Here is a 21,256-nt window from a genome sequence, read left to right as displayed (position 1 = left end):
GGCCCCCTTTTGTGTGAAGCTAAATAAAACTGAGCAGAGGTGAATGTTTCCCAACCTTTCTGCTATTCTATTGCTTCAGATGTGTGGCCAAAATACAGAACAGCAAAGTAATAATAAAAAACTGTGGAAATTGGAAATCTGAACTAACAAAAACAAATTGCTGGAGAAACTCAGTAGGTCGAGCAGCAGCTGTGGAGATGTTAACTCTTTTTCCAGCAGTGTAATAATGTGCAACAGTATAGATTTTAAGTCTCTGATTCTGAACCTGGAAATATCAACCTCTCCAGCTCTACGCTTTTTCGATTCTCACTTTTCCTTTGCAATGTCAAAAGCTCCTATCTGCTCTTTCTGCAATCTGGTGCAGACACCAGCTGCCTTGAGTGAGACAGGACAGATATACTTTCCTTGATGCGCAAGCAATCACCACTCAACCACGGAACATCGCGAGCGAGAGCATTCCAAGGCTTGCAACAATGCGCATGCGCAGGCCCGGGGCCGCCGGACAGCGCACGCGAACGGGGCTGGCCTCCAGATGGGGGCGGGGCGCGCAGAAAGACGGCGCGGAAGTTGTCGGTGCGAGGGAGGGAGGGTCAGAGGTCAGCACTTCGCCGGATCAGTTTCCGGTCGAGGGAGCGAGCGAGCAGGGGGAGTAACGATCGCCGATCGCGGAGGGGAGGCAGTGGCGTCGCGGAGCTGGGAACACGGTCAGTCTGGGCTTTCTCCTCGCGGTGCTGTTAAGGAGACGGCGCTTCACCCTGAGCCGGCCCGCGGCAGCGAGAGGCCGCTCAACCGCTACATCCGGGCGCCCGCTGGGGTCAGACGGCGGTGGATGGTCTCTCTGTATTTTTGAAAGTGTTGTTCTCCGCTCGGGTCTGTTCGGGATGTGGGGTGTCCTTGAACCTTTCCTCACTCAATCTCCCTGCCTTCAAAACCAATCACTGACCTTCCCCCCCCCCCCCCTCCGCTGGAATGGGAGGAATGTGCAATGATCCCAACTCCTCCAAATCACAACGCTGCACAAAATATTCATGTTCATCCCCAAATGACCAAGCGTTTTCCACTTCTTTTTGCTCGCAAAATAATGCTTTCACCAGCCCCCTTCAATAAACTCAAATATAACTCATTTCTTTATTTTTTTTAAAAAAAAGCAAAAGGCTGGTTAATTCCCAAGTATGGTGCGGGATTAAAATTATACCGCCTTTTAATCTCGGATCAGACACGCTCAGAGGATCCCTGCTCTCGGGAGAAAGTCAGGACTGGTGTGATCAGAGTCGAGAGAGAGTGTGGTGCTGGAAAAGCACGGCGGGTCAGGCAGCATCCAAGCAGCAGGAGAATCGACGTTTCGGGCAAGAGCCCTCCGTCAGGATGTTATGATACTTGAAAGGGTTTGCCAGGGTTAGGGGATTTGAGCTATAAGGGGAGGCTGAATAGGCTAAGGCCGTTTTTCTCGCTGAGGGCTGACCCTAAGAAGGGCTTTTGCCCGAAACGTCGATTTCGCTGCACTTTGGATGCTGCCTGAACTGTTGTGCTCTTCCAGCAACACCAATCCAGAATCTTGTTTCCAGCATCTGCATTCATTGTCTTTACTTATGGAGATTTATAAAATCATGAGGGGCATAGGTCAGCTGAGTAGCCAAGGTATTTTCCCCAGGGTAGCAAGAGTATAAAACTAGGGGGAATAGGTTTAAGGTGAAAGGAAAAAGATTTAAAAAGGGACCTAAGGAGCAGCTTTTCATGCAGAGGGTGGTGCATGTATGGAAGGCATCTAGATGGGTCGATCAGGAAGGATACAGAGGGATAGTAGGCAAATGAGATTTGATTAATTTAGGATATCTGGTTGGCGTGGACGAGTTGGACTGAGTTCCATGCTTTACGTCTCTGACTCTAAATGATATTTAAAAATGAGCAAAGAAAAGTACCCGTTGGTCTGACAAACAAAAGATGAGATTCAATGAAGTACACCTCACATCTTGTTGACGAGTATCGACAGCTGTAGATTTATGGAATGTTTTCCCAAACAAGACTTTGGTTTAGTTGGAAATCAAGCTGGATCCAACTCTTCGGATAGTGATCTCAGTCCAGCTTTTTCAGGAATTACAAAGTAATCAAAATACTGAGAGGTGGAAACTTCATCAGGTTCTCAACCACTTCATAGAAAAAAGAGAAGGAAACAAGTGGCCTTACAACAGCTTTTGGAGGTTTTCTTCCATATGATTCCCTACTTTAGTGAATACGAAACCAAATCCAGAAAGACTTTCTCATTTGACTGAGCCTAGAGACTCTATGTTCTCTTTCAGAACCGGATTTTTTGGTAAATAAGGACAACATATCCCATCTGTTAGCTCCCTAAGAGCTTCTTGCAAAGTGACTTTATGCAGTCAGCAGTTGGAGCACAGTCCACATCAAACTGTTAGCTGAATTTGGAAGAAACCACTTGGTTAAAGCCTGTTTAATTCTGCAAATGTTTAAACAGTTGGTTGTCTTCCAGCTTTTCACATAGTCCCTAAATATAGATATGTATTTCCAACAGTTCTACTGTCTTAAAGCTCTTAAACTTTTATCTCTCTCCAGTTCTGATGTGACCTGACATGTTAGCTCTCTTCCTTCAGCAGATGCTCCTGTTGAGATTTTCTTGCTTTTGATTTCCAACATCTTGTCATTTTGCTTTTGTAGGAGTTCTGAATGTTATTCATTCTACTGTATTTTTCCATCACTGCGCTGTGTAGATGATAACTAGCCAGACAAAAATAACATAATCATCTCTAGTTCTGGACATGAAGGAACTATGTGTTTTTATAGTTTCACATTGCAGGACTTCCAGTCCTTGTCTTCATATTGCTAAACTGTGTGTCCATATTATTCTGTGAAGCAAAATGTTCTGATGTATTTGTATGTTCATTATAGGCACAGCTGAAGGGGTAGCTAATTCTTTGGTGCAATGGTTCGTTCAAGATCACGATCCCCACGGTGGAAGCACAGGTAAGTGAATCCTGCCTTTTGAAAATGTTGTTATTCTATGAGTAAGTTCTAATCCTACAAGAGCACTGATGAAGTTGATTACTTCATCATCCTTTTGACGCATTGGCCTAATGAGAATAGATCCAGGAAACTAAACTGATAGATTTCTTTGGACATCGAAAGCAATCCTGTGAGATATTGCCCATGGAAATTTGATTAGAGTCAAAAAACTGATGTCAGAATTGCATAAAGAGGATTTTTTTTATCTTGTGTTACAGATTACTTTGGAACTAGTATCTGGTAGGAGGCTATTTGGAAGTAATTCCAAATTAGATTAAATCTTTGTTTTTGTGGAAGGGGTTGTAATGATTCAGCCTTGAGGCATCATGTGTTTGGTATTGGAACAATGGAATTTTCACATGCCTGTGATTGGATGGTTTGCTAAGATGAGTAAATGTAAACAATAGTGAGCTTACCAGAAGAGGCTCTAGAATAACATTAGCTCTGAGTATTTCTACTTCTCATTCACCTTTGATTCAGAATAGTTCAGGTAACCGGCAAGTAAACCAGCCTGAGAGATTCATCTTATCGAAACTTTTGAAAAGCAATATGGACAGATCACCTGTCTCTAAGGGTTGTGGCAAAAATTGAACCATGTTAGGGAAATATGCAATTGTAAAGAAAAGTGATTAATGGTGAGGAAACAAGTTACAGGAATCAACTGGTGTATCTCATGTTCACGGCTACGCCAACATTTCTCAATCTATGGAGATGCTTTGGATTTGTATTTCCAATATCCAGTTTGCTGATGATGCAAAGAGGAGAGAGTGTGGCAAACAGCAAGGGGAAGTTAAAAAGGAATAAGCTAATGAAAAGCTTAAGTGATGTGTGTGGTGATCATTTGAGAAGGAAAAGTACGTATGTGATGGAAAGACATTGGAATGTATGGAAAAACTGTTATGTGCTTTGGAAATAGGATCAGGAGTGGGCTACTCAGCTCATCGAGTCTGCTCTGCCATTTAATTAGGACATAGAGTCATAGAGATGTACAGCATGGAAACAGACCCTTCGGTTCAATCCATCCATGCCAACTAGATTCCCAACCCCATCTAGTCCCACCTGCCAGCACCTGGCCCATATCCCTCCAAACCCTTCCTATTCATATACCATCCAAATGCCTTTTAAATGTTGCAATTGTACCAGCCTCCTCCACTTCCTCTGGCAGCACAAGCCATACGCATACCATCTCTGTGTGGAAAAGTTGCTCCATAGGTCTCTTTTATATCGTTCCCTGCCCTCCCTAAACCTATGCCCTCAAGTTCTGGACTCCCTGACCCCAGGGAAAAGACTTTGTCTGTTTATCCTATCTATGCCCCTCATTATTTTGTAAATCTCTATAAGGTTCCTCAGCCTCCGATGCCCCAGAGAAAACAGCCCCAGCCTGTTCAGCCTCTTCCTATAGCTCAAATCCTCCAACCGTGGCAACATCCTTGTAAATCTTTTCTGAATCCTTTCAAGTTTCACAACATCTTTCCAATAGGAATTGTACACAATATTCCAACATTGGTCTAACCAATATCTTGTACAGCTGCAACATGCCCTCCCATTCCTGTACTCAATACTCTGACCAATAAAGGAAACCGTACCAAACGCCGCCTTCACTATCCTATCTACCTGCGACTCTACTTTCAAGGAGCTATGAATCTGCACTCCAAGGTCTCTTTGTTCAGCAACACTCCCTAGGTCCTTACCATTAAGTGTATAAGTCCTACTAAGATTTGCTTTTCCAAAATGCAGCACCTTGCATTTATCTGAATTAACCTCCATTTGCCACTTCTCAGCCCATTGGCCCATCTGATCAAGACTCTGTTGTAACCCTCTTCGCTGTCCATCACACCTCCAATTTTGGTGTCATCTGCAAACTTACTAACTGTACCTATTATGCTCACATCCAAATCATTTGTATAAATGACAAAAAGTAGAGGACTCAGCACCGATCCTTGTGGCACTCCACTGGTCACAGGCATCCAGTCTGAAAAACAACCCTCTGTCTTCTACCTTTGAGCCAGTTCTGTATCGGCATGGCTAGTTCTCCCTGTGTTCTGTGAGATCTAACCTTGCTAACCAGTCTCTCCTGGGGAACCTCGTTGAACACCTTATTGATGTCCGTATCGATCGCATCTACTGCTCTGCCCTCGTCGATCTTCTTTGTCACTTCTTCAAAAAAACTCAGTCAAGTTTGTGAGACATGTTTTCCCATATACAAAGCCATGTTGACTATCCCTAATCAGTAAGGGCTTCCTGACGAAGGGCTTTTGCCCGAAGCGTCGATTTCACTGCACTTTGGATGCTGCCTGAACTGCTGTGCTCTACCAGCACCACTGATCCAGAATCCAGTATCCCTAATCAGCCTTACCTTTCCAAGTACATGTACAATCTGTCCCTCAGGATCCCCCTCCCCTCCCAACAACTTGCCCACCACTGATGTCAGGCTGACTGGTCTATAGTTTCCGGCTTGCCTTACCACCCTTCTTAAACAGTGGCATCACATTAGCAAACCTCCAGTCTTCTGGCACCTCACCTGTGACTATCGATGATACAAATATCTCAGCAAGAGGCCCAGCAATCACTCCTCTAGCTTCCCACAGAATTCTAGGGCACACCTGACCAGGTCCTTAGGATTTATCCACCTTTGTGTTTCAAGACATCCAGCATGTCTTCCTCTGTAAAATGGACATTTTGCAAGATGTCACCATCTATTTTCCTACATTCTATATCTTCCATATCTTTTTCTGCAGTAAATACTGATGCAAAATACTCCCTTTAGTATCTCCCCCATTTTCTAGCCGTCTCATAATCTCATTTCTGAAGGATTCCCATTTTCTAGCCATCCCTTTACCTGCCAACATCTGCCCCCAATCAGCTTTTTAAAGTTCTTGTCTAATACCGTCAAAATTGGCCTTTCTCCAATTTAGAACTTCAACTTTTAGATCTGGTCTATCCTTTTCCATCACTATTTTAAATCTAATAGAATTATAGTCGCTGACCCCAAAGTGCTCCCCCACTGACACCTCTGTCACCTACCCTGTCTTATTTCCCATGAGTAGATCAAGTTTTGCACCTTCACTAGTACGTACATCCACATTCTGAATCAGAAAACTGTTTTGTACACACTTAACAAATTACTCTCCATCTAAACCCTTAACACTATGGCAATACCAGTCTGTGTTTGGAAAGTTAAAGTCCCCTACCATAACCACCCTTTTATTCTTACTGATAGCTGAGATCTCCTTACAAGTTTGTTTCTCAACTTCCCTCTGGCTATTAGAGGGTCTATAATACAATCCCAATAAGGTGAACATCCCTTTCTTATTTCTCAGTTCCACCCAAATAACCTCCCTGAATATCCTCCCTCAGCACAGCTCTAATGCTATCCCTTATCAAAAACGCTACTCCCCCTCCTCTTTTGCCTCCCTTTCTATCCTTCCTATAGCATTTATATCCTGAAACATTAAGCTGCCAGTCCCGCCCATCCGTGAATTGAGTTTCTACATCAACATCATTTTTCCACATTATCGCTATATCCCTTGCTGTTGTTAATATCAAAAAATCTAACAATCTGTGTCTTGACTATTCTCAGCCACTGATCCTCAACAGGCCTTTGGGGTGGACCATTTTGAGGATTCATTACCCTCCTCATCTTGATCTAATATATTGTGTTGTTTATTCTGCATTTGAGAGCCTTGGCTATCAAATCCCCTGACTCCCACAAAGGAACATCCTTCACCTATAAAAGTTTGTATGTTTCAATAAGACCATCTCCCATCCTTTGTACTCTAAAGATATCTAGTCGGCTTGGACCGAAGGGTCTGTTTCCATGCTGTACACCTCTATGACTACTCAATCTCTCAAAGGCAACCAGCCAAACTAGGATGCAGCTTTGTTCACTCCCTCTATGTCAGGTATATCCTTCCCAGCTGCATGTAACCAAGGCTATATATAATGATAGCAACATTTCTTTACTAATTCACTCAAATTCTCTTTCAATAAATTTCCTTTAATCCATTCCTCCTCAAAAGTCACACACCACCTAGTTTTCTGTCATCAAAATCAGAAATATTACATTTGCGCTCCGCATATAAATAATTAACTTAGATTGTTGCTGCAGAAAAATCTGCCAGTATATTTAACACCAAGTGAAATGTTTATTAAATGAGACAAACATGACTGCAGTAGTGAACAAAAGCTTGACAACAAGAAGGAATTCAAATGCTCTTAATTCTTTCTGTTCAGTAGGCTCCTTGCCAATTAAGACTCTAGTGAGATTCACCACTATCTCCAAACCAAGACTTTTTACTCTCTCTGGCAAATTTCTATAGGTTCATTCGATGCTTTTCTTCAACTGGTATTGCTTCCATAGTCATTCAAAATAAACTATAAACTAAACTCTTGTGCTAACTTCAGAGCAAGTGCATGAATTCTGTAAACTTGTTGTTTTGTAGATGTCTTACTAGAAAGTTCAGCACTCTTGTCTCCACTCTTTGGCATACATACATCCATACTGGCTGTTATAACTTCTGAATTTTTCTGTATATTTTCATGAATCCTTGTCATTAAGCAACGAGACAGATTTCTTCTTCTTTCTTTTTCCACTAAGCCATTAATTTTATTTCATACCATCATTTCACTTCAAAGGTTATAAAACCTCATTAAAGTGCAAGTAAACAAACGGATTCAAGACACAAAAAAAGTTTAAAAAAATGAAACAGCAATCATGTTTCTGCCATTACCACAAACACAAATAAGTTATGCATAGTTCCAAGCATTGTCTGCCAATATATCTTTTAGTGTAGTTTTGGACCAACTGGATCACATGCAGATTTAATGTAAAATTGCTTCAAATTAGAGTCATTCTTCCCTCGGACTTCCTTTACAAAAGAATTTCAAGTAATCCTTTTTATTTTCTAGTTAATTCCTCAACATCTGGTTCACTAATGTCCTCCAGGGAAGGAGATTGCCACCTTGACCTGATCTGGATAATATGTGACTCCAGATCCACCACAATGTGGTTGACTCTTAGCCGCTGTTTGGAATAGGCAATAATACCCTAATACACAAATGAGTGCTAAGAAAATACTGTCTGAAAAACTATGTAGTCTGCATTCAGGAATTTATTTTCCACAGAAATACTGCTAATTAGGTTTACCCAATTTATATGTAGATTGAAATCCTCCATAATTCCTGCATTATCATGGTTACAAGCCTTTTCAGCTTTCTAATTTATAGTGTCCCACATTGCTATTACTGTTTGGTGGCCGCGAAAAAACTTCCACCAGTGTTTGTTACCCATATCTTAATTTATAAGATTCTTTCTTTTCAGTATATTGACCTCATCCATTATTAGTAGAACCACCTTACCCCTTTTTACCTTTTAGCCTATTCTTCCTGAATGTTGAATGTCCTTTAATATTCAAGTCCCAGACTTGACCACCACTGCAGACATATCATCAAATGGAAATTAGATATTATCTGCATAGTTCCACTGATGCTGTCCATTTACCAGTCCTGGTGCAAATGTTTTTCGCATTCTGATAGAATGCATTTAGTTCCTTCTTTTTTCCCCCCACATCTTCTCACCTTGTCCTTTGAGTACAATTAAATTTTATGTTCCATTCTTCTTGCCATACTCTGATTCTCATTTCCTTTATTGTTCTCTTTCTATCTTTCCTTCTCCTCCCTTTGCTTTTTCACGTCATTGTTCGCTTGGTCTTTCAGTCCCCATTATTTAATTAAAGCCCTCCATAATGCCTTAAGGATTGCAGCAGATTATATCTGACATAAATGCTGTTGGTTGCGAATCTTATCAGTTTGAATGGATCGGTTAGAGAGACAGTTATAGATAGATCACTTACAGTGTGGAAACAGGCCCTTGGGCCCAACAAGTCCACAACGACCCGCCGAAGCGCAACCCACCCATACCCCTACATTTACCCCTTCCCTAACACTACGGGCAATTTAGCATGGCCAATTCACAATGGATGGCAGTTATAAGAAGGGGGAAAGTCTCAGATACAGTCACATAGATGGGTTAACTCCAGGAAAGGTAACAGAGGTAGGCAGCTAGTGCAGGAGTCTTTTGTGGCTATACCCATTTCAAACAAGTATGGTTTTTTTTGGAAAATGTTGGGGGGGGGGTGGTGGATGGATTCTCGGGGGAACGTAACACAAACAGCCAAGTTTGTGACTGGCTCTAATGCAACAAGAGGTATGTCGGATTCCAAGAGATCAATTGTGTTAGGGGATTCTCTGGTCTGAGGTATAGACAGACGTGAAAAATCAGAATGGTGTGTTGCTTCCTTGGTGCCAGGATCAAGGATGTCTCAGAGAGGGTGCAGAATGTTCTTACGGGGGAGAGGGGCCAGCAAGAGGTCATTGTCCACATTGGAACCAACGACATAAGAAGGGAAAAGGTTGAGAGTCTGAAGGGAGATTACAGAGAATTAGGCAGGAATTTAAAAAGGAGGTCCTCGAGAGTAGTAATATCTGGATTACTCCTGGTGCTATGAGCTAGTAAGGGCAGGATAGGAGGATAGAGCAGATGAATGCAGGGCTGAGGAGCTGGTATATGGGAGAAGGATTCACACTTTTGGATCATTGGAATCTCTTTTCGGGGTAGAAGTGACCTGGACAAGAAGGATGGATTGCGCCTAAATTGGAAGGGGACTAATATACTGGCAGGGAGCTGTTCGGCAGGATTTAAACAAGTAAGGGGGGGCGGGAGGGGCAGGATCCCAGGGAGATAGTGACGAAAGAGATCAATCTGAGACTGATATGGTTCAGAACAGAAGTGTCAAACAGTCAGGGCAGACAGGGACAAGGTAGGACTAATAAATTAAATTGCATTTGTTTCAATGCAAGGTGCCTAACAGGAAAGGCAGATGAACTCAGGACATGGTTAGGAGCATGGGACTGGGCTATCATAGCAGTTACAGAAACATGGCTCAGGGATGGGCAGGACTGGCAGCTTAATGTTCCAGGATGCAAATGCTACAGGAAGGATAGAAAGGGAAGCAAGAGAGGAGGGGGAGTGGCGTTTTTGATAAAGGATAGCATTACAGCTGTGCTTAGAGAGGATATTTCTGGAAATACATCCAGGAAAGTTATTTGGGTGGAACTGAGAAATAAGAAAGGGACGATCACCTTATTGGTCCTAATAGTCAGAGGGAAATTGAGAAACAAATTTGTAAGGAGATCTCAGCTATCTGTAAGAATAATAGGGTGGTTATGGTAGGGGATTTTAACTTTCCAAACATAGACTGGGACTGCCATAGCGTTAACGGTTTAGATGGAGAGGAATTTAAGTGTGTACAAGACAATTTTCTGATTCAGTATGTAGATGTACCTATTACAGAAGGTGCAAACCTTGATCTACTCATGGGAAATAAGGCAGGGCAGGTGACTGAGGTGTCAGTGGGGGAGCACTTTGGGGCCAGCGACCATAATTCTGCTAGATTTAAAATAGTGATGGAAAAGGATAGACCAGATCTAAAAGTTGAAGTTCTAAATTGGAGAAAGGCCAATTTTGACGGTATAAGGCATGAACTTTCAAAATCTTCGAGTAAAAAGTGAGGTCTGCAGATGCTGGAGATCACATCTGAAAATGTGTTGCTGGTTAAAGCACAGCAGGTCAGGCAGCATCCAAGGAACAGGAAATTCGATGTTTCGGGCCAGAGCCCTTCATCAGGAGCTCTGGCCCGAAATGTCGAATTTCCTGTTCCTTGGATGCTGCCTGACCTGCTGTGCTTTAACCAGCAACACATTTTCAGCTATGAACTTTCAAAAGCTGACTGGGGGCAGATGTTCACAGGTAAAGGCTGGAAAATGGGAATCCTTCAGAAATGAAACAATGAGAATCCAGAGAAAGTATATTCCTGTTCAGGTGAAAGGAAAGGCTGCCAGGTATAGGGAATGCTGGATGACTAAAGAAATTGAGGGTTTGGTTAAGAAAAAGGAAGCATATGTAAGGTATAGACAGGATAGATCGAGTGAATCCTTAAAAGAATATAAAGGCAGTAGGAGTATACCTAAGAGGGAAATCAGGAGGGCAAAAAGGGGACATGAGATAGCTTTGGCAAATAAAATTAAGGAGAATGCAAAGGGTTTTTACAAATACGTTAGGGACAAAAGGGTAACTAAGGAGAGAATAGGGCCCCTCAAAGATCAGCAAGGCGGCCTTTTGGAGCCACAGAAAATGGGGTAGATACTAAACGAATATTTTGCATCATATTTGCTGTGGAAAAGGATACGGAAGATATACACTGTAGGGTGACACTTTGCAAAATGTCCAAATTTCAGAGGAGGAAGTGCTGAATATCTTGAAACACAAAAAGGTGGATAAACAAAATCTGCCCTATTACATAGCCCACAAAACACATTGAATTGAGGTCCTGATTCAAATCTGTTACATAAAAGGATTTTCTGAACCAGTATTTTATAAACCAAAGTATTTAATATCAAACACTCTCAGCATGGTACAATTTACATTGAAACATCTTTTTTCAACCCAAGTATTAATACAATTTTAATTTCAGCGTTTCTCATAATTTTTTTGCATCATCTCACTGAAATTACACTTATAACAAGGGAAACCCCTTGCAGTGGTGCCATAGTCCAAGCCAATCTCTTTCTCTTCCCTTGAACAAAGACTCGGAGTCGAGTTCACAGCACAAAAACCCAGACAACACTTTCCTGGCAGTAATGCACTTTACTGTCGAGACCCAAGCGGACCGGCTCCACTTTCCCCCCCTTTCCCCAGTGACACCATGTTAGAACATAGAGCAATACAGTGCAGAACAGGCCTTTCGGCCCTCAATGTTGTGCCGACCTGTGAACTATTCTCAACTCATTCCCCCTACACTATCCCATCATCATCCGTGTGCTGAGTTAACTACATTAACAGGCAGGATATTTCAGGCCCTTACCACTCTCTGAGTAAAGAACCTGCCTCTGGCATCTGTCTTAAATCTATCCCCCTCAATTTGTAGTTATGCCCCCACGTACAAGCTGATGTCACCATCCTAGGAAAAAGACTTTCACTGTCTGCCCTATCTAATTCTCTGTCGTCCCAAAAGTACTTCTAAGGGGAGATGTGGGGAATAAAGGCGATAACGTTAAGAATTACCAAATTTTGTTTATATGTACTTTTTAAAGTTCCTGGTTTCTAATTTTTTTTTGGAACCTCAAATTTCACCACTAGGGGTCCTTAACCCCCTTTTACCTTGGGGACTTTTTCCTCATGGGGGCTTGAACCCCTTTTCTTAGTAATGTGTCTGGGGACACTAACACCAATTGAAGCCCAGGGGATTCAAATCCCAATTAGGGGGTTCAAACTCCAATTGAAACCCAGGGGACCCAACTCCCATTGAAACCCAGGAGGTTCAAACCCCAATTGAAACCCAGGGAGTTGAAACCCCAATTGAAACCCAGAGAGTTCAAACCCCCATTGAGACTCAAGGGACTCAAACCCCTGTTGAAACCCAAGGGATTCAAACTCGTTTGTCAGAATGTTAGGGATGTAAACCCCTGTTGGTCAGCACATTTACGAAACTGTGTCTATCAACTGAGCTCATTACAATTTGAGGATTCCATTGAATAGAAAGCAATTGAATGAGGGGACAGTTTCCAACACACAGGAATACCAAGAGGGACCATGGTTTAAAATCTTGCCTTGTGGGCCTGTCCGTCTTGAGATATCAGTGTTCCAGGCGATTGCTGACACCGTCTAATCATAACTATTTCTTTGGATTCCTATCTGGCTCGCCCATATTGTCATCCTGTTTCCCTATCCCAGCGTCAGTTGAAGCAAACACTCAGAGATGCACCTTTATTCTGGGCCCTGGAGGGACAGAGAACGATCGTCCACGTGCACACAGACATGAGTTCTCGGTCTTCTCTCGAACAGCAGGTTCATGAGGAATTACAGGGAACAGCATCCAGCTAAGGCCCAATCTACATTGATTGGGTGACGTTACAATCACTGAGCATCAACAGTAAAGATTGTCATCTGGCATCACACGATGGATGTTCCTCAACTTGTTCATTGACATTCTGCAATTGATGTTCTTTACCTTGTTAAACCACTAACCTTGCCTCTAGCACCTCATTGTTTACTGAAAGTTCTTATCTGGTCAACGTCATGCTAGCTGAGGCTCTGTCAAGCAACCCTAAACTTAACTCTTTCCCTACCTGCTCGTACCTTACACACTTTCTCTGCATGGATTTGCAAATGGGACCTCATATTTGACAAACTTAGTGAAGTATTTTTGAAGATATTACCTTCAAAATTGATAAAAGTAAAGCTGATGGACACAAGGATCAGTAGTTGTGCCGTAGCTGTTCACAATACAGAGGAATTTCAATTATCTGAACGACATGGGTGAGGCGCATTTTGTTCAGATAATTGAATGCCAGATAACACAATGCAGCCAAGCATCAGGACCTCGCAATCTTGTCTGGACAATCCGAAATTCGGATAATTGAATGCCGGGTAATCAAGGTTCCTCTGTATTTATTAATAATTCAGGTTCTGACTTCAAATGTAATATTGCCAAATGTATGGGTGATACAAAGCTAAGTGACTTTGAATGTAGAGAGGAAGCTGTAAAGTGGCTTCAGGATTTCGGCACTTATTGAATATAATATGGAAAAATGTGAGGTCCCCATTTTTGGGAGTATGTTTGGAGTATTTCTTAAATGGTAAATGATTGAAAAGTGGAAATGTGTAAAGGGATCTAGATTTTCTTGCTGATAAGTTACTAAAGACTGACATGCAGGTGCAACAAGTTATAAATGTTTTTAGCACAAGAGAATTTGAGTGCAGGTGTAGAGAAGTCTTGCTTCAGTTGTAAAGGAGCTTGGTTAGACTACACCTGGAGTACTGTATGTAGTTTTAGTCCTCCAAGGTCAGGACATGTATTATTACCATAAATGAAGTGCAATAAAGATTCACAATATTGTCTCCTGGATATTGTCCTTTTGGGACAGTTTGGGAAAACAGACTCTCTAGAGTTTCAAAGAACCAAGTGATCTAATTGAAGCTTCCAAAATACTTAAAGGAATAGGCAGGTTGGGTTCAGGTAAGATGCTTCCCCTGCTAGGGAGTCTAAAAAGGAAAGTTGCCACAGTCCTGCTGGCCCATGGAGAGAGAGGGCGAGTGATGGTTTATACCAAGGGTCATCATGCGAAGGGAGAGATTCATAAGTAGAGTCCTTCATGGTAGCCTTGGCTGGTGTATGGTGTTGGCATCACTGCATCATAAACCGGATATCCAGCTAATTGACCTTGAACAATCTAGAGCTACACTGCACAATTTAAAAATATACAGGAATGCCACTTGGAGGAATTTTTTTTAAACTCAGCGTTGTGAACCTTTGGAATTCTGTGCCACAGAACATTATGGAAGCTTAGTGTTTGAATGGGTTTTAAGGTAGAGATTGGTAGATTTCTGATTACTACTGGCATCCTGTGTTATGTGGACAGAGGGTTGGGAAAAGATATTGAAGTTTTTGATCTTCTGTGATCTTTCCTGATGAAGGGCTTTTGCCTGAAACGTCGATTTCGCTGCTCGTTGGATGCTGCCTGAACTGCTGTACTCTTCCAGCACCACTGATCCAGAATCTGCTGCTGTGCTCTTCCAGCACCACTGATCCAGAATCTGGTTTCTAGCATCTGCAGTCATTGTTTTTACCTTATTGAATGGTGGGGCAGGCCCGACTCTTGAGTTACTTTTCTGTTCCTATGTTACGGCCATTTTAGAACTAAGTTTTTCGAGGGGTTAGTGCTGAAAGATGGTCTCCCCTCATAACATCATTGTTATTGACTGATCCCAGATTGGTTGGTATACAAATTATGTGCAGAATTATTGGGAAAAAGAAGGAGCTAAGTATTGTTAAAATGTTAAGGGAAGTATTGCCGACATAGTGGAACAAATAAACTCCTCCCTCTACCAGTTCTGTATTTCAATTCCAGATTAACATTGACTGAGGAGTGATGCCTTTGCGTTAAGTTTGTTAGAGAATGAAATGTCTTGCAGTTGAGTGAGAAAGAGGAAATGTTGGTAAGCTGCTGAAATGCTTGATTTATTGGTATACTTTCATTGGTATAACCTTCATTTGAAATTAATTCCACATTCAATTGTTTATTTCTAATTAATATCTACTCCTCGTGGTTTCCCTCAGATTTGTAAACTGGAGTCATTTTATGCAATGGATTTTTGGGTTTTCATAGTAAAAGTTCCATATCAGTAGTTTGTAGCGATCATTCATATATTTTCAAGTATCTGTCACACATGACTCCTGTTGTCCTATATTTATTATGCTCATCTCCCATGTTCTCCCCATGCTGACAATCTTTGTCTTCATCGGAGATTTTACATTATGCAGCATACCTCATTGTTTGGATTGCAAAAACTTTTAGAGTTTTTATTCGGCGTTATAAATCTCAACGAGTGTGTGTGGTGAGTCAGAAGGTGCATCATGCTCAAATTATATTGATGATAAGTATGTAATGTTCAGTATACTGTTACAGCCATTCAATCCATTGTCAATAATCCCATTTTCCTGATTTTTGCCTGTCGCCCTAGAGGCTACACCAGAGGAAGTGAATGTCTAAATATTGCTTTAAATCTTAATAGGGGTTTTTGACTCAAACATCCTTTCAGGAGTTGAGTTCAAGACTGTGTCACCACCTTCTGGGTGAAATAAAATTTTCTTCAACTCTACTCTTAATCTTCTACCTTTTAAGTTAAATATGTGCTTCTTTGTTGTTGATAACAGTACTAAAGTAAAACGTTCCTCCCTTTCCACCCTTTCTATGCCCCTCATAGCTTATTTGCTTAGACTAGGTCCCCCCTCAATCGACACTGCTCTAAGGAAAACAACTCCAACCTGTCCAATTTTTTCTCATAACTCAGGTCCTCCAGCCCAGGCAGCATCCTGTTAATTTTCTCTGCACCCCTTCTCATGCAGTCGCATCCTTCATATAGTGTGACCTGGACTGCACATTTGTGGCCTAAGCGCTTTATACAGTCCCAGCATAACTACCTATGCTTCAATTAATAAAGTCTAGAATTTCATATGTTTTCTTAATCATCTTATTTACCTGCTTCCTACCTTCAGGGATGTGTGGATATGCACACCAAAGTCCCTCTGAGCTTCAAAACGTTGCAGTGTCCTACCATTCATAATGTAATTCCTTTGTTTGCTGGCCCACCTGAAGTGCATTACATCACACTTTTCTGGGTTGCCCACCAGACCAGATCTTTAGTCTTCTGCAGTTTAGAGCTATCCTCCTCCTCATTTGCTGCCCTACTAATTTTTGTGTCATCTGCAATTTCTTCATCTTACCCCCTTCCTTAAAGTCCAAATTGTTAATGCACACCACAATAGCAAGAGTCCAACACTGAGCCCTGAGGAACCCCACTGGAAACAGACTTCCAGTCACAGAAACGTTTCTCTACAATCACCTTCAACTTCCTGCCTCTCACTCAGCTTGGATCCCATGGGCACTTTCTTGACCATTCTGCCATGGGACCTTCTGAGAAGCTTTGCTAAAGTCCATATAGACTATATTAAATGTACTACACTCATCAACATTCCTGCTTATCTCCTCAAAAAAATCAAGCATATATGCCAAACACCAATTTCAGTCAGAATGGATTTATTTAATCACTCTCCTTCCAACTGCAGATACACACTGTCCCTCAATTCTTTTTAATAATGTCCCCACCATCAAGGTTAGACGGATTGGCCTATGATTTCATAGTCTATACTTTCCATTTTTGTTAATGATGGGACAAATTATCAGTTCTCCATCAGATCATAAAAAATAGGAGCAAGAGTTGGCCAGTTGGCCTCATGAGCCTGCATTCAGTACGATCACGGTTGATTCAACATTCCTTACATTAACTTTCTTGCCCTTTCTCCGTGATCCTTGGTTCCCTGATTGATCAAGAATCTATCTATATCTTAAATATATACCAGAATTCTTCCTCCATAGCTCCCTGTGGCAAGAAGTTCCAAAGACTTTAAATCCTCTGAGATAAGAAATTCCTCCTCATCTCAGTTTTATATTGGCACTGCTTTATTCTGAGATTATGCCATCTGGTCCCAGACTCTCCCATGAGGGGAAACAACTTCTCAGCATTCACCTTGTCAAGACCCTTAAGAATCCAATGTTTCAATGAGATCATTTCTCATTCTTCTAAGCTGCAGTCGTAGAATCCCAACCTTGTTTAAAATTTACTAGTATGACTGTCCTTCTATTCTGAGGATCATCCTGGTGTACCTTCTCTAAGCTGCCTCCAAGGCAATGATATGATTCCTTTAAATAAGGGGAGCAAAACTGCTCACAGTACTCCAGATGTGGTCTCACCAGCACCTCGTGCAGTTGCAGTAAGACTTCCCTACTCATATTCCAACCCCTTTGAAGTAAGGTTCTATTCACTGGCACTTTAGCTGTGGCCAGAGGATTTGAAAATTACTGCCAGGACCTCTGATATATTCTCCCCTGATTCCATCAACAGCCCAGGCTGCATGTCATCTGCCTTGCAGAATTATCCATTTTTAATGCTGCTAAACTGATAGTCCCTTCTGTTTCATGTCATCCCTCCTCACTTCAGTAGTTGATTCCTTGACCAGTTTTGAAAAATCCTGTGCTCCGCTTCAATCCCCTGTCTATCTTTTGAGATTAGATTAGATTCCCTACAGTGTGGAAACAGGCCCTTTGGCCCAACAAGTACACACTGACCCTCTGAAGAGCAACCCACCCAAACCCTCTAATTAATGCACCTAACATTATGGGTAATTTAGCATGGCCAATTCACCTGACCCGCACATCTTTTGGATTGTGGAAGGAAACCAGAGCACCCAGAGGAAACCCACACAGACACAGGGAGAATGTGCAAACTCCACACAGACAGGTACCCGAGGCCAGAATTGAACCGGGGCTAACCACTGAGCCACCATGCCGCCCCTAAAATGGCAATGGCGGGATTCGAACCTTAGACCGCTCGGCCACACTACCAGCCACAGATTGTCTCAATACTCTATAAAACAGGAATGTTGGGCTAGCAATCCTATCCATCTTTCACCAAGTTTCCATCATAGCTATGATATTCCTATCCTTGTATACCTATCAGTGTTCTCCGCTCTTCTGTTGCATTCTTCCAGTCATTAAAATTCCATTTCGCCTTGCTAAACTCACTTCTTTCTTATCTAAAGTATGTTTCCTGTCCCTTCCAAACCTGACTTGGTAATGTTTTCACTTCTGAAATCATCTCCACTTCTTTTCCCTCACAACTACTTGTTAGGGTTCCATTACCCTGCCTATTCAGCTTAAATCCCCTGAACATCATTGGCAAATCTCCCCATGAGTGTTGATCCTAAGACTACTCAGATACCTGTACAGGTCCACCTGACCCAGAAATGGTCTCCAGCAATGTCTCTGGAATCTGAAGCAGCCTGGCAGCAAAAGTAATTAAGAGATTGCTACCTTCAAAGTCCTGCTTTCTATTTCTTATCTATCTCCTAAAGTTTGCAGAATTTATTTCTCTTGCTTCTTATGTCATCAGTCCTGACAAGGGCCACAATCTTTGGCTGTTCACCCTTTCAGAATGCCATGCAGCTATCCTGTGACATTGTTGACCCTATGGGTGGCTCAGTGGTTAGCACTGCTGTCCCACAGTACCAGGGTCCCAGGTTCGATTACAGCCTCGGGTGACTGTCTGTGTGGAGTCCGGTTTCCTCCTACAGTCCAAAGTTGTGCAGGTCAGGTAAATTGGCCATGCTAATTTGCCCATGATGTTAGGTGCATTAGTCAGAGAGAAATGGGTCTGGGTGGGTTACTCTTCAGAGGGTCGGTGTGGACTGGTTGGGCTGAAGGGCCTGTTTCCACACTGTAGGTAATCTAATCCAATATAACACCTAGAAGGAATCATACTGTCATGGAGTCAAGTCTTCCACTGCACAAGCACCTGTCTACTCCTATCACTAATGAAGCCATTAGCATGATTATCATTTCAAATTTCTTCTCAACCTCACCCCGAGCAGTTGGACCATCCTCAGGGCAATGGCATTCACAGAGGAGCTGTCACACTCGCCCATTTCCAAGGTTGAAAAGGGATTTGCAAGCAAAATACATTTGGGGGAAGGGGTTCTTCCCCCCAACCCAACCCAACCTGGTAATTCCCCTACTTGGGTAGCAAGAAATAGATGTGTCTTTATGATAAGGTCTCAGAATATGAAGCAGCATGTTCAGGGTTAAATTCAAAACTTCCCTTTCTTGCGTGAATCCAGTAAGAGTGAACTTCATACATTTATGCACACATCTCTGTACACTTCAAGAACTAAAACTGGTCAACCGGTGAATTGCTAATAACTGAAGAAATAAAAATGAATAGGAACATAGATGTATACAAAGGAAGTGTGGATTAAATGTACGATGAATAAATGTTTGACCATTTGGGCGAATTGGGCCAGAATCACAAGTGTTGTCAACGAATGAAAGCAAATTTATTTGGTACGAAATTTGCTTTATGCAATTGAGGAGAAAGAGAAAATTGGCAGCAAAAACATTGATTACCGATCTGGGGAAGTATCTCATCACTGAATGTCTGCAGTATTGTGAAGACGCAGGGTTAAAGGTAGTGGAGCCTAATTGGTAGGAGCTGACAGGAAGCTGAGTCAGGATAACTTTATCATTTTCACTGGGAATGTTTTGGTGACGAGCTGTATGTCACATTGATCAGTGCCAGGGTCTTGACTATTTATCATTCCATGATCAACTGCATGATCATTTGCTTAGAAGCCAAAAATAGGTAAGAAAACAAGTAATAAAGAGGAGCCTGTTGAGGGATATAGTTTGCAGAAGTTGATTACAAAAAATTACAGGTAATTTGTAGATAACAAGCATTCTGGCAATGCAATTTCCTTATTATGTCACAGAGAAATTCAGGAATGGTATTTTGGAGACCTCGGTTCACAATAGTGTGATTCCAGCTGTGATTATTTCGTGTGCTTCATTCTGCGCATGTGCTGATTTGAGCTTCTGACAGAGCAGCTTTCTGTACATTCAACAGCTTCCCGTGGAAGAGACACTATTAGATTTTACCCTTTTTTTAAAATCTGGAGAGCCATGGTGACAGGAATGTTAGCAAGAAGCGTCTTAGTGATAAAATTGCAGCTGGTAATTGCAAAAGAAAGGCAAGAACACTGGAAGAACAGCTAGCTATTATAAAGCATTTTGAATGGAAGGAGAGAATGTGATTATAGCTCACTTAACAGGAATGAGTGAGTCTATCTTATGCACCATGATGATCCTCTGTTCCTACATTAACAATATTTTTAAATGTATTGTGTTAAAATTACTTTTGTTTCATTGATATATATGATTTATACTTTTATTCAGGATGTGCTGTACTCTGTGGTAGACTTTTAGGTGATTTTTGAGTAATTAAATGATCTGCCCCTAACTCCACTTTTCCTATAGGCCCCTCTATATTAAGCGATTTTCTACTAAGCAAGGATTTGCTGGAACGCAAATACGGCATTATAGGAGAAATATGTGTATAGTGAAAGCAGTATGTATAATGTGGGAAAACTAAGGTTGTCCATTTTGGCAGGCAAAATAGAAAAACAGAAAATTATTCAAGATGAAAGGGATTACAAAATGCTGCCGTACGTGTTGATCTTGGTGCCCTTGTATATGAATACAAAATGTTTGTGTGCAGGTCCAAGAAGAAATTAGGAAGCCAAATGGAATGACTGAGTGGTAAAAGTATGGATTATAAATGTCAGGAAATGTTGCTGCAGTCTGACAGAACATTGGTGAGCCTATACTTTGTGTACCTCTATATGTTTTTGATCTCCTTGCAAAATGAGGAATGTACTTTGATTCAAATCACTTTAGCAGACAGTCAGTTGGATATTGTCTTATAAGGAAAGTTGGGCCTGTATTCTCTATCATTTTAAAGAGTAGAGTTGATTTAATCAAAATGTATTAAGATTCCAAAGGGGTTTGACAGGGTAATTGTTGAGAGGATGTTTCCCCTGAAGCAGGGTTAGAACAAGTGGGCACATTAAATCTCAGTTAAAAATCACACAGCACCAGATTATAGTCCAACAGGTTTGTTTAGAAGCACCAGCTTTCGGAGTGCTGCTACACAATCACCTGATGAAGCAGCAGCGCTCTGAAAGCTAGTGCTTCCAAATAAACCTGTTGGACTATAATCTGGTGTTGTGAT

The 21,256-nt window shown here is 41.8% G+C and overlaps 1 protein-coding gene across 1 annotated transcript in view; it reads left to right on the top strand.

Annotated features, from left to right (window-relative positions):
- The first annotated feature begins 597 nt into the window (after positions 1-597).
- Positions 598-21,256, top strand: part of LOC132820927 (BCLAF1 and THRAP3 family member 3-like) — a 58,946-nt gene continuing 38,287 nt past the window's right edge. The window contains exons 1-2 of the mRNA XM_060833298.1: positions 598-704; positions 2,905-2,979. Coding sequence (XP_060689281.1) covers positions 2,939-2,979 — 41 coding nt within the window. The 5' untranslated portion in view covers positions 598-704; positions 2,905-2,938. The remainder of the gene's footprint in view (positions 705-2,904; positions 2,980-21,256) is intronic.

Source organism: Hemiscyllium ocellatum, chromosome 12 (genome assembly GCF_020745735.1).
Source record: "Hemiscyllium ocellatum isolate sHemOce1 chromosome 12, sHemOce1.pat.X.cur, whole genome shotgun sequence".
Taxonomy (NCBI): Eukaryota; Metazoa; Chordata; class Chondrichthyes; order Orectolobiformes; family Hemiscylliidae; genus Hemiscyllium; species Hemiscyllium ocellatum.
The sequence above is the reverse complement of the archived record's forward strand: the minus strand, read 5'-3'. Positions and strand labels throughout refer to the sequence as shown.